We start from the raw sequence: 10,829 nt of genomic DNA on the forward strand, positions 1-10,829 counted from the left end.
GAGCTAAGAAACTAAAAACTGTTAATATGTTGCGCTCACTTGAGCAATCTGTACAAAAAAAGATAGACATAGGGCTGAGTGAATGCGTCAAATAAATACAATCCTCACCATTAACACCAGAGTTATTATCTCAGGTGGGCTTGGCAGAGGCAGGAACATTGGCTCCACTTCCCAAGCAGAAAAACACATCAAACAGCCAGTGGAGTCCACTTATTTCTGCAGGACACATGGGTTTATTATGTTTCGTACAACTAATTGGTCTGAAATGCTGCTCTGTTCTCAATAGAAAGAAGAAAAAATTAGGGCATTTATCGACTGAAAGCAACATGTTTCAACATCAGCATACTGGGATAAGTGTGAGCACGGTGGAAAGAGCAACATGGTTATTATAATAACAAAAGCGACCGACACACTGCCATTAGATGGATAACTACAACACACTGGTATAGCAGTACTTAGAGTAGGGTACCTCCATGTTCCAACAACAAAGCAGATAACATTGATGGGCCCTTCAGTTCCAAAGACCAAACCACCAATGGGAAGGCCACAATAGCCTACTCCCCGATGGTTACAGCCTTTTGTGATACTTTGTGGTGGAAATGGAAGCTTCAGAAAATGTTCTATGGCCACTTAAAGGGATAATTAACTTTTTTGAAGCTGTAGCTTATTGTAATTTTACCTCGCCAGGAGAGTCTGGCCATTACTAAATAACCAACTAACAAACTTAAAAATAGTTTGGATGACAGTTTTTTTTTAAAGTGAACTATCCCTTTAAAAACCAGTGGCAAGACAAAGGGAAAGAAAACAAACAGGTCATGCCACGATTGGTTTTCCACACATGCCCCAGCCTTGTACACCACAACGAACACAGGTTATTTTATAAATAACCAAAACCATAAAACATACAGTACTCTTTTTTTGTCACATTAAACCCAATCAAACAAAAAGCATGACAGTGAAGCTCTACAACAGACCAAGAATGGATAATCTAATCAACATTGAGAGTCCAGACTCAGGAGAGGTTGGAGGGGCTGACCCCTAGTCCATGAATCCTCCATATCTCTTCTGTATTTCAGCCAGGGGGGAGTCACCCCGCTCCCCCTCCCAGGAGCGTTTCAGGAGACCCCCCTGGTTCTTCTGATCCTCCAGCCACTCAGGCCTTCCCACCCTCCTCATGAAGCCCCCGTAGCGCTTCTTCAACGGCCTGCCCACCCCCTCCAGGCCCCCCAAGTCCCCCCCTCTTCTCATGAACCCCCCATAGCGCTTGGCCACTTCCCCATCCCTCTGGCCCTCAGCCTCTGCATTCAGAATCTTCAGGATCTCCAGACGGATGTCCTCTTCCTCAGCCACCGGGTTGTTCTCTCCTCCCTGCACTCGCCCCTCCTCTACGGGTGAGCGCCTCCTGATCATGAACCCTCCGTAGCGCTTCATGAAGCCACCATACTTCTTGGCCAGTTGGTGCTGCTGGCCCTGCACCTCTTCCTGTTTGACGTCATCTACTACGACGCGCTCCTCCTCCAATAGGACGTCTTGGCAGAGGCGGAGCTTCGTGGTGTCCAGCCTGCCCTCACATTCTATTGAGCATGTCTGTAAAGACAGGAAGGGAAGAGGAACCTCAAAACACAGAGGTGGATCAGCGGCTCACAAACCCATACCATACTGGAAATCTAGTTTCATTGGAGACTTGTCTTTATCAAGGGGCTCATGGTACACAGCCGTGAAGCAGCAATGGAAAGAAAAAGTATGTGAACCCTTTGGAATTACCTGGAATTCTGCATAAATTGGTCATAACATTTTAAGTCACAACAATAGACAAACACTTTGTGCTTAAACTAATAACACACAAATTATTGTATTTTTCTTGTCTATATTGAATACATAATTTAAACATTCACAGTGTAGGTTGAAAAAAGTATGTGAACCCCTAGGCTAATGAATTCTCCAAAAGCTAATTGCTAATTGCTCCAGCTAACCTGGAGTCCAATCAATGAGATGAGATTGGAGATGTTGGTTAGAGCTGCACTGCCCTATTAAAAAAAACACTCACAACATTTGATTTCCTATTCACAAGAAGCATTGCCTGATGTGAACCATGCCTCAAACAAAAGAGATCTCAGAAGACCTAAGATAAAGAATTGTTGACTTGCATAAAGGTGGAAAGGGTTACAAAAGTATCTCTAAAAGCCTTGATGTTCATCTGTCCACAGTAAGACAAATTGTCTATAAATGGAGAAAGTTCCTCACTGTTGCTACTCTCCCAAGGAGTGGCCGTCCTGCAAAGATGACTGCAAGAGCACAGAGAATGCTCAGTGAGGTTAAGAAGGATCCTAGAGTGTTAGCTAAAGACTTACAAAAATCTCTGGAACATGCTAACATCTCTTTTGACGAGTCTATGATACATAAAACACTAAACAAGAATGATGTTCATGGGAGGACACCACGGAAGAAGCCACTGCTGTCCAAAGAAAACATTGCTGCACATCTGAAGTTTGCAAAAGAGCACCTGAATGTTCCACTGTGCTACTGGCAAAATATTCTGTGGACAGATGAAATTAAAGTTGAGTTGTTTGGAAGGAACACACAACACTATGTGTGGAGAAAAAAAGGCACAGCACACCACCATCAAAATCTCATCCTAACTGTAAAATATGGTGCAGGGAGCATTATGGTTTGGGGCTGCTTTGCTGCCTCAGGGCCTGAACAGCTTGCTATCGTCAACGGAAAAATGAATTTCCAAGTTTATCAAGACATTTTGCAGGAGAATATAAGGCTATCTGTCTGCCAATTGAAGCTCAACAGAAGTTGGGTGATACAACGTTGTCACGTTCCTGACCTTGTTTTCCTTTTGTATAGTTGTGTTTAGTTAAAAGGGAGTGTGGCGAAGTCAGGTAGGAGACCTGCGCCTACTCCCTGTACTTACCGTGGAGAGCGAGAGTACGGGCAGGCACCGTGTTACGCAGTAGAGCGCATGGTGTCTCCTGTATGTGTGCATAGCCCAATCCGGTACATACCAGCTCCTCGTATTGGTCGGGCCAGATTGAGCATTGAGTCAAGTGCCATGAAGCCGGCTCTACACATCTGGCCACCAGTGCGTCTCCTCGGGCCGGCTTACATGGCACCAGCCTTACGCATGGTGTCCCCGGTTCGCCTAGGCAGGCTCAGTGCTCAAGGGAGCCAGTACGCCTGCACGGTCCGGTATTTCCGGCGCCACCTCCCTGCCCCAGCCCAGTACCACCAGTGCCTACACCACGCACCAGGCTTCCAGTGCGTCTCCAGAGCCCTGTGCCTCCTCCACGCACTAGCCCTATGGTGCATGTCTCCAGCCCATTCCGGCACCACGCATCAAGCCTCCTGTGCGTCTCCAGAGCCCTGTACGCACTGTTCCTTCTCCCCGTACTCGCCCTGATGTGCGTGCCCTTAGCCTGGTACCTCCAGTTCCGGCACCACGCACCAGGCCTATAGTACGCCTTGAGAGTCCAGTGTGCCCTGTTGTTGTTCCCCGCACTAGCCTGAAGGTGCGTGTCTTTAGCCCGGTACCTCCAGTTCAGGCACCACGCACCAGGCCTACAGTGCGTCTCAGCCGGCCAGAGTCTGCTGTCTGCCCAGCGGCGCCTGAACTGCTCGTCTGCCCAGCGGCGCCTGAACTGCCCGTCTGCCCAGCGGCGCCTGAACTGCCCGTCTGCCCAGCGGCGCCTGAACTGCCCGTCTGCCCAACGGCACCTGAACTGCCCGTCTGCCCAACGGCGTCTGAACTGTCCGTCTGCCATGAGCCTTCAAAGCCGCCCGTCTGTACTGAGCCTGCAAAGCCGCCCGTCTGCCATGAGCCTTCAGAGCCGTCCGCCAGACAGGAGCCGCTAGAGCCGTCCGCCAGACAGGAGCCGCTAGAGCCGTCCGCCAGACAGGATCAGCCAGAGCTGTCCGCCAGCCATGAGCAGCCAGATCCGTCCGCCAGCCATGAGCAGCCAGAGCCTTCCGCCAGACAGGATCCGCCAGAGCCGTCATCCAGCCAGGATCCGCCAGAGCCGTCATCCAGCCAGGATCCGCCAGAGCCGTCATCCAGCCAGCACTGCCAGCACCAGAGCCGTCATCCAACCAGGATCCGCCAGAGCCGTCATCCAGCCAGGATCCGCCATCCAGCCAGGATCCGCCAGAGCCGTCATCCAGCCAGGATCCGCCATCCAGCCATGACCAGCCAGAGCCGTCATCCAGCCATGACCAGCCAGAGCCGTCATCCAGCCATGACCAGCCAGAGCCGTCAGCCAGCCATGACCAGCCAGAGCCGTCAGCCAGCCAGGATCCGCCAGAGCCGTCATCCAGCCAGGATCCGCCAGAGCCGTCATCCAGCCAGGATCCGCCAGAGTCGTCATCCAGCCAGGATCCGCCAGAGCCGTCATCCAGCCAGGATCCGCCAGAGCCATCATCCAGCCAGCACTGCCAGCACCAGAGCCGTCATCCAACCAGGATCCGCCAGAGCCGTCATCCAGCCAGGATCCGCCATCCAGCCAGGATCCGCCAGAGCCGTCATCCAGCCAGGATCCGCCAGAGCCGTCATCCAGCCAGAATCCGCCAGAGCCAGCCAGCCAGGATCCGCCAGAGCCAGCCAGCCAGGATCCGCCAGAGCCAGCCAGCCAGGATCCGCCATCCAGTCCGGTGCTGCCGTCCCTCAGTCCGGAGCTGCCGTCCCTCAGTCCGGAGCTGCCGTCCCTCAGTCCGGAGCTGCCGTCCCTCAGTCCGGAGCTGCCGTCCCTCAGTCCGGAGCTGCCGTCCCTCAGTCCGGAGCTGCCCCTTATCCCGGTGCTGCTCCTTATTCAGGTGATGCCCCTTAATTTAGGTGGGTTTATTTGGAGGGTGGTCATTGAGAGGGGGATACGGAAGCAGGGAGTGACTATGGTGGTGTGGGGACAGCGTCCGGAGCCGGAGCCGCCACCGTGGACAGATGCCCACCCAAACCCTCCCCTTGAAGTTGAGTTTTGCGGCCGGAGTCCGGATCTTGGGGGGGGGGGGGGTGATATCACGTTCCTGACCTTGTTTTCCTTTTGTATAGTTGTGTTTAGTGGGTCAGGACGTGAGCTGGGTGGGCAGTCTGTGTTGTTTGTTCTATGTAAGGTGTCAGTGTTAATTGACCTTGTATGGCTCTCAATCAGAGGCAGGTGGTTTACGTTTTCCTCTAATTGAGAACCATATATAGGTAGGTTGTTTCACATTGTTTGTTGTGGGTGGTTGTCTTCCGTGTCTGTATGTCTACCACACGGGACTGTTTCGTTTGTCGTTTCGTATATGTAGTCTGTTCCTGTTCGTGCGTTCTTCGTAGTTTGTAAGTTCTCAAGTCAGGTCTGTCTACATCGTTTATTTGTTTTGTAGTCTGTTAAAGTGTTTCGTGTTTCGTTTTACTTTAATAAACTTCAGTATGTCATATAACAACGCTGCGCTTTGGTCCAATCCCTACTCCTCCTCTTCGGACGAAGACGAGGAGAACAACCGTTACAAACGACCCAAAACACAGAAGTAAATCAACAACAGAATGGCTTCAACAGAAGAAAATACGCCTTCTGGAGTGGCCCAGTCAGAGTCCTGACCTCAACCCAATTGAGATGCTGTGGCATGACCTCAAGAGAGTGGTTCATACCAGACATCCCAAGAATATTGCTGAACTGAAACAGTTTTGTAACTAGGAATGGTCCAAAATTCCTCTTGACCGTTGTGCAGGTCTGATCCGCAACTACAGGAAACGTTTGGTTGAGGTTATTGCTGCCAAAGGATGGTCAACCAGTTTCACATACTTCACATAGGTTCACATACTTTTCCCACCCTGCACTGTGAATGTTTACATGGTGTGTTCAATAAAGACATGAAAGCATATAATTGTTTGTGTGTTATTCGTTTAAGCAGACTGTGTTTGCTAATTGTTGACTTAGATGAAGATCAGATCAAATGTTATGACCAATTTATGCTTAAATCCAGGAAATTCCAAAGGGTTCACATATTTTTTCTTGCCACTGTATTGACTGGAGTGACATTGTTTTGCAATAAAAAAGGCATATTTTACATATAAAGTAGTGTTTAATTAAACAATATTTAACAGGGGATACAACAAGTCAAATTCTGGTGCATGAATACTCTGGGTGTGGCTGCTACTCTCGCCAATGTCGGAGTGACACGGTTGGATGTATGAACAAATTCATTCTATTTGCCTATTCCAATGTGATGTTTAAGCTCTACTCGTTTTAAGAGTCATTATATTGAAACAGATGGAAAGACACTTATCTGGTGCATTTTACCACTTTTTAGAATCACAGTTAATGAGACATGATGTTCCTCAAAGCCTGATGTTCCTCAAAGCCTACATCTTTAATGCCTCATAAACATGTATTCCTCAAAGCCTACATCTTTAATGCCTCATAAACATGTATTTTTATGTCTGAGCTGTCAAAGCAGAAAATAGTGCTTTTGTATAGCCTACATATAATTCTAAATACATTATCTGATAGAAAATAACTTCTCATATGAATGTTTATTTTATTGGGGGTATTTGAATGATATGAAAATATGCTATCTACCAACATTTTTATTGAGGCTATATTGAACCACCAACATGCTGCCCCCTGATGGAGCTAAAACATACTAAGGGCCACAAATAAAGACAAGTTTGATGGAGATACTGAATTTATGCCATTGTGGTAAGATTTTAGACTTTTTGTTCGATGTTGAGCATTTGGGATAGGCCAGTACTATTGAATGGATAATCAGACATTGATTCAGTCACTCCTCAATTGCCTTTAATAAGCTACATTTCAAGAATCGAAGTGACAAGGCTCCCTTGAAATTGATGTTGCGCAACAGTCTTGGTTTTACTACAGGCTATATGTAATAAATGAAACAAAATCCTCATCTAATTTAAAAACTTCATGAAGCATGGCAAAAATAAATGCCTCGTGGTCTCATGTTGTCGCCAGTTAGACCAACAACACAAGTACCTAGATTAAAATCCAACCGACATTAATCCTTAATGTCATATTGATGCAATTGATTTAATTGGTATTACATTGTCTACGTGGATCAAAATACATGAAAAAGAGTTAAATAATGTCGTGTTCCAAGTATACACGCACCTCATGGAACATTGCCTATCCATTGCGTCTTTTGGTGACCAAAAAACACAGTTGCGTAGCCTACTGCGTAATCTTTCCCTACGAACAATTTAGACGCGGGAAAAAGTATCACCCCGTTACTTTACTTTAAATATATGCTTTAAAACATGTCCAAAAGTACTTGACCTACCAGAGTGGTAATCGCCGTCTGATGCCCACGTAGACGGTTGAGGCATAGCGCACAGTCCTTCTCGCAGTCCGCTCCGACCGTCAGCGCAAAATACGCACCGAGAAGCAGTATCCGTAGTGAGTTCCCCGGCACAGCCATAGACTAGAGAAAATATTTTGGGCAGAGAAGCCAACACATATCATCGATTAGAATACGTTTCTGATTAAGAGTTTTACTTACTGTTAATTTCTCACGAGGTGATACAACATGGACAATACGAAAAAAGCCACGTATGTGCCCAAGTGGAAATTAAACTCAGTGATCTTCTTTCCAAAGTAACAAAGTTGCCAAGAAGAAACAGACCAAGAAAAGCCAATACTTGCCTCTGTTTTTCTGTTTAGTCCAAGTCCTGTTGTGTTGCTGTAGGAACTGTTGATTGTGAGGCTTTGTAACAAATATATTACCCCCTTGTAGTTAGAAAAAAACCCACTTGCGATTGAGCCAATCAGCTTTCTCTGAAGTCGCACAGCTGGACAAGCTTGTGGGTCACGAAGCCAAATACTCAGGAGGATGCTCAAAATGTATGCTGTCTGAGTTAAGTTCATAACGCAATTTTTGTGTCTTGATAGGTATAAGTACTTCTCCAAAAACGTCATCATAATGTATCCAGTCGTCAGAAGAGAATTTCACGCATAAATGGACGCAATTCCTTAGATTTATTTTACCTTAGATAATAGGATATTTGTGAAATTGTACTTTGACATGTATTATAATATGCCTTGTGTTTGCATTTAATAATGGAGTAAATATGTTAATTTACACAATGAAAATGTTCACTAGATAACAGAGTCAATAAAATGACTTCTCAGTCATAAAACATGAGATGATGATCCTGATGCTATCACACTAGGTTCTGTCATAAGGTAGGGTGCTAGACATTACAGCTGAGACATTCACAGACACACTCATCTTGCTCTGAGAGATTATATCACATAGAGCCAAGAGTTAGCACCTGTATAAGATACTGAATATGCACCTACATAAAACATAAAAGTCAAGATGAATCATGAAGTTAATATTTGTGTATTAGCGATCTCTTCAGTCAATATATGTTTCACATGGGGATTTGTTACAAAAGCATCCATTGAAATATGTCTAATTGAGTCGTTAGAAAAAGTTTCCTTTTTCTAGAATTTTCTTCTAGGAACCATATCTGTAGAACAGTCCTAGTTTTGTATTGGGCTGAATGTAGGCCATCATCTCTCTTTTAATTAAAACTGTCTTGACACTGGTAACAGCCTTGTTAACTGTGAAAGTGTTTGTTGGGAAAGAAGAGGTACAGGCAGATAAAGTTGAAAGCGGTCAGTTGCCATACTGATGGTCTATAGCTGTCTTGTCCTTATCACAGTTTGCCCAGTGAGTAAACAGTCAAAAGGTAGAGGACAGGTTGGGAAGGAATTAAGCAATTACTTTCACCTCTGATGATTGCTGATGTTGCCTCTGTCTAGGGTATTAATGGACCTGAATACTATAGTTCATAGAGACCAGAAACCCTCGACCCACTCCAATTTGCATACCACCCCAACAGATCCACAGATGATGCAATCTCTATTGCACTCCACACTGCCCTTTCCCACCTGGACAAAAGGAAAACCTATGTGAGAATGCCATTCATTGACTACAGCTCAGCATTCAACACCACAGTACCCTCAAAGCTCATCAATAAGCTAAGGACCCTGGGACTAAACACCTCCATCTGCAACTGGATCCTGGACTTCCTGACAGGCCGGCCCCAGGTGGTAAGGGTAGGTAACAACACATCTACCACGCTGATCCTCAACACAGGGGCCCCTTAGGGGTGCTTGCTCAGCCCCCTCCAGTACTCCCTGTTCACTCATGACTGCACAGCCAGGCACAACTCCAACACTATCATTAAGTTTGTCCAAGCACACCAAGACAGTCGTGAAGAGGGCTCGACAAAACCTATTCCCCCTCAGGAAACTGAAAAGATTTGGCATGGGTCCTCAGATCCTCAAAAGGTTCTACAGCTGCACCGTCGAGAGCATCCTGACTGGTTGCATCACTGCCTGGTATGGCAACTGCTCGGCCTCCGACCGCAAGGCACTACAGAGGGTAGTGCGAACGACCCAGTAAATAACTTGTGCCAAGCTTCCTTCCATCAAGGACCTCTATACCAGGCGGCGTCAGAGGAAGGCCCTAAAAATTGTCAAAGACTCCAGCCACCCTAGTAATAGACTGTTCTCTCTGCTACCGCACGGCAAGCGGTACCAGAGCGCCAAGTCTAGGTCCAAGAGGCTCCTAAACAGCTTCTACCCCAAGCCATAAGACTCCTGAACACCTAATCAAATGGCTAACCAGACTATTTGCATTTCACTGTTGTATTCGGCGCATGTGACTAATAAAATTTGATTTGATAACTGTGTTTAAAAAGTTAATCCTATTGAAGTGATATGAATGTGCATGCTGTTGTGTGAGGCAATGCCAATGATTATGCAGATAATGATATTGATGACAATGACGATAATGACGAAGGTGAGAATGATGGTGACAATGATGAAGACTAGTCCTGGTTGAGTCACAGTTTATGTAAACGCATGGTGCTATTACACCCACATTACAGCACTCAGCTCTCCTGATGAGATCGGCATGTCAGATGGCACCCGTAATAGCTGTTGTTTCATATAAATGTGTTATTTTTCCTGGAGCAAGGGAAGCCAGTGGGCCAACAGGCTGGGTAGATGACATACCACTGTGCAACAATATGGCTTCCCATGTCCTCTGACTCCTGATATAATTATATTCTAGAACCCTAATGGAAGTCTCAGTGGTTGGATGGAATTAATGGTATGAACCAAGAAAACATTATTTCAGTCTAGCTATTACCTTGTAGCCTACACAATTTTCTTAATCTTTTTTTTCTTCGTTCAAAACTCTGAACTACAAGCTTAATCTATAACCTCAATTGAAATAGTTATTCCCTTATTTTTGCAATTTGTGTGTAATTTTTCCGTGTATGAAAGTCCACTCCAATCCAGTGATATCTGATTTCTAAACTAAATACAGTATAGCTCAACCGTGCGTGATGTGTGTGCGCCTAAACATTAATAGTGTAGGAAATCCTTGTTAAGCCTTTCACAAAAATGTCCACTGTACAACAAACCATCCCTGATGATGACTACTAATATTCAAACACATCCCTGTTTACAATACAACATGTGTTCATAGCACCACAGGAAATGATTCTCCTGGCAACACAGCTTCTAGGAACCTACTCAATATGAGGAGTCTATTAGTTATGGGAAGTAAATACTCTGTATGCGTTCCACATGGCACCCTATTCCCTATGTAGTCCACTACCTTTGACCAGGGCCCTCTGGTCAAAAATAGTGAACTATATAGGGAATATGGTGCCATGTTGGAGGCATCCAGAATGACACCATGCTAAACAAGATCAGATATCAGTTTTGACTGCATATCCTGGATGCTGAGCCATATGAGAAGGAGGTTTTGCGGTTGTGAAACCATTAGGATTTACCCAATCCTGTGTCATG

At 46.0% G+C, this 10,829-nt stretch overlaps 1 protein-coding gene across 1 annotated transcript; it reads right to left on the minus strand.

Moving 5' to 3' along the window:
* Window positions 1-210: 210 nt before the first annotated feature.
* Window positions 211-7,859, minus strand: LOC129823941 (proenkephalin-A-like). Its single transcript, XM_055883075.1, has 3 exons — window positions 7,641-7,859; window positions 7,279-7,419; window positions 211-1,587 (listed from the first exon to the last, which is right to left on the minus strand). Exons 2-3 carry the CDS (start codon window positions 7,414-7,416, stop codon window positions 1,039-1,041), a joined length of 687 nt encoding a protein of 228 aa, XP_055739050.1. The 5' UTR covers window positions 7,417-7,419; window positions 7,641-7,859; the 3' UTR covers window positions 211-1,038.
* Window positions 7,860-10,829: the final 2,970 nt, after the last annotated feature.

The sequence above is a fragment of the Salvelinus fontinalis genome, chromosome 26 (assembly GCF_029448725.1).
Source record: "Salvelinus fontinalis isolate EN_2023a chromosome 26, ASM2944872v1, whole genome shotgun sequence".
NCBI classification, from domain to species: Eukaryota; Metazoa; Chordata; class Actinopteri; order Salmoniformes; family Salmonidae; genus Salvelinus; species Salvelinus fontinalis.

Coding starts and splice junctions, on each gene's coding strand:
- LOC129823941 (XM_055883075.1), bottom strand. CDS start 7,416: ATGGCTGTGCCGGGGAACTCACTACGGATACTGCTTCTCGGTGCGTAT. Junction 1,588..7,278: donor AGACGGCGATTACCACTCTG/GTAGGTCAAGTA, acceptor CTGTCTTTACAG/ACATGCTCAATAGAATGTGA.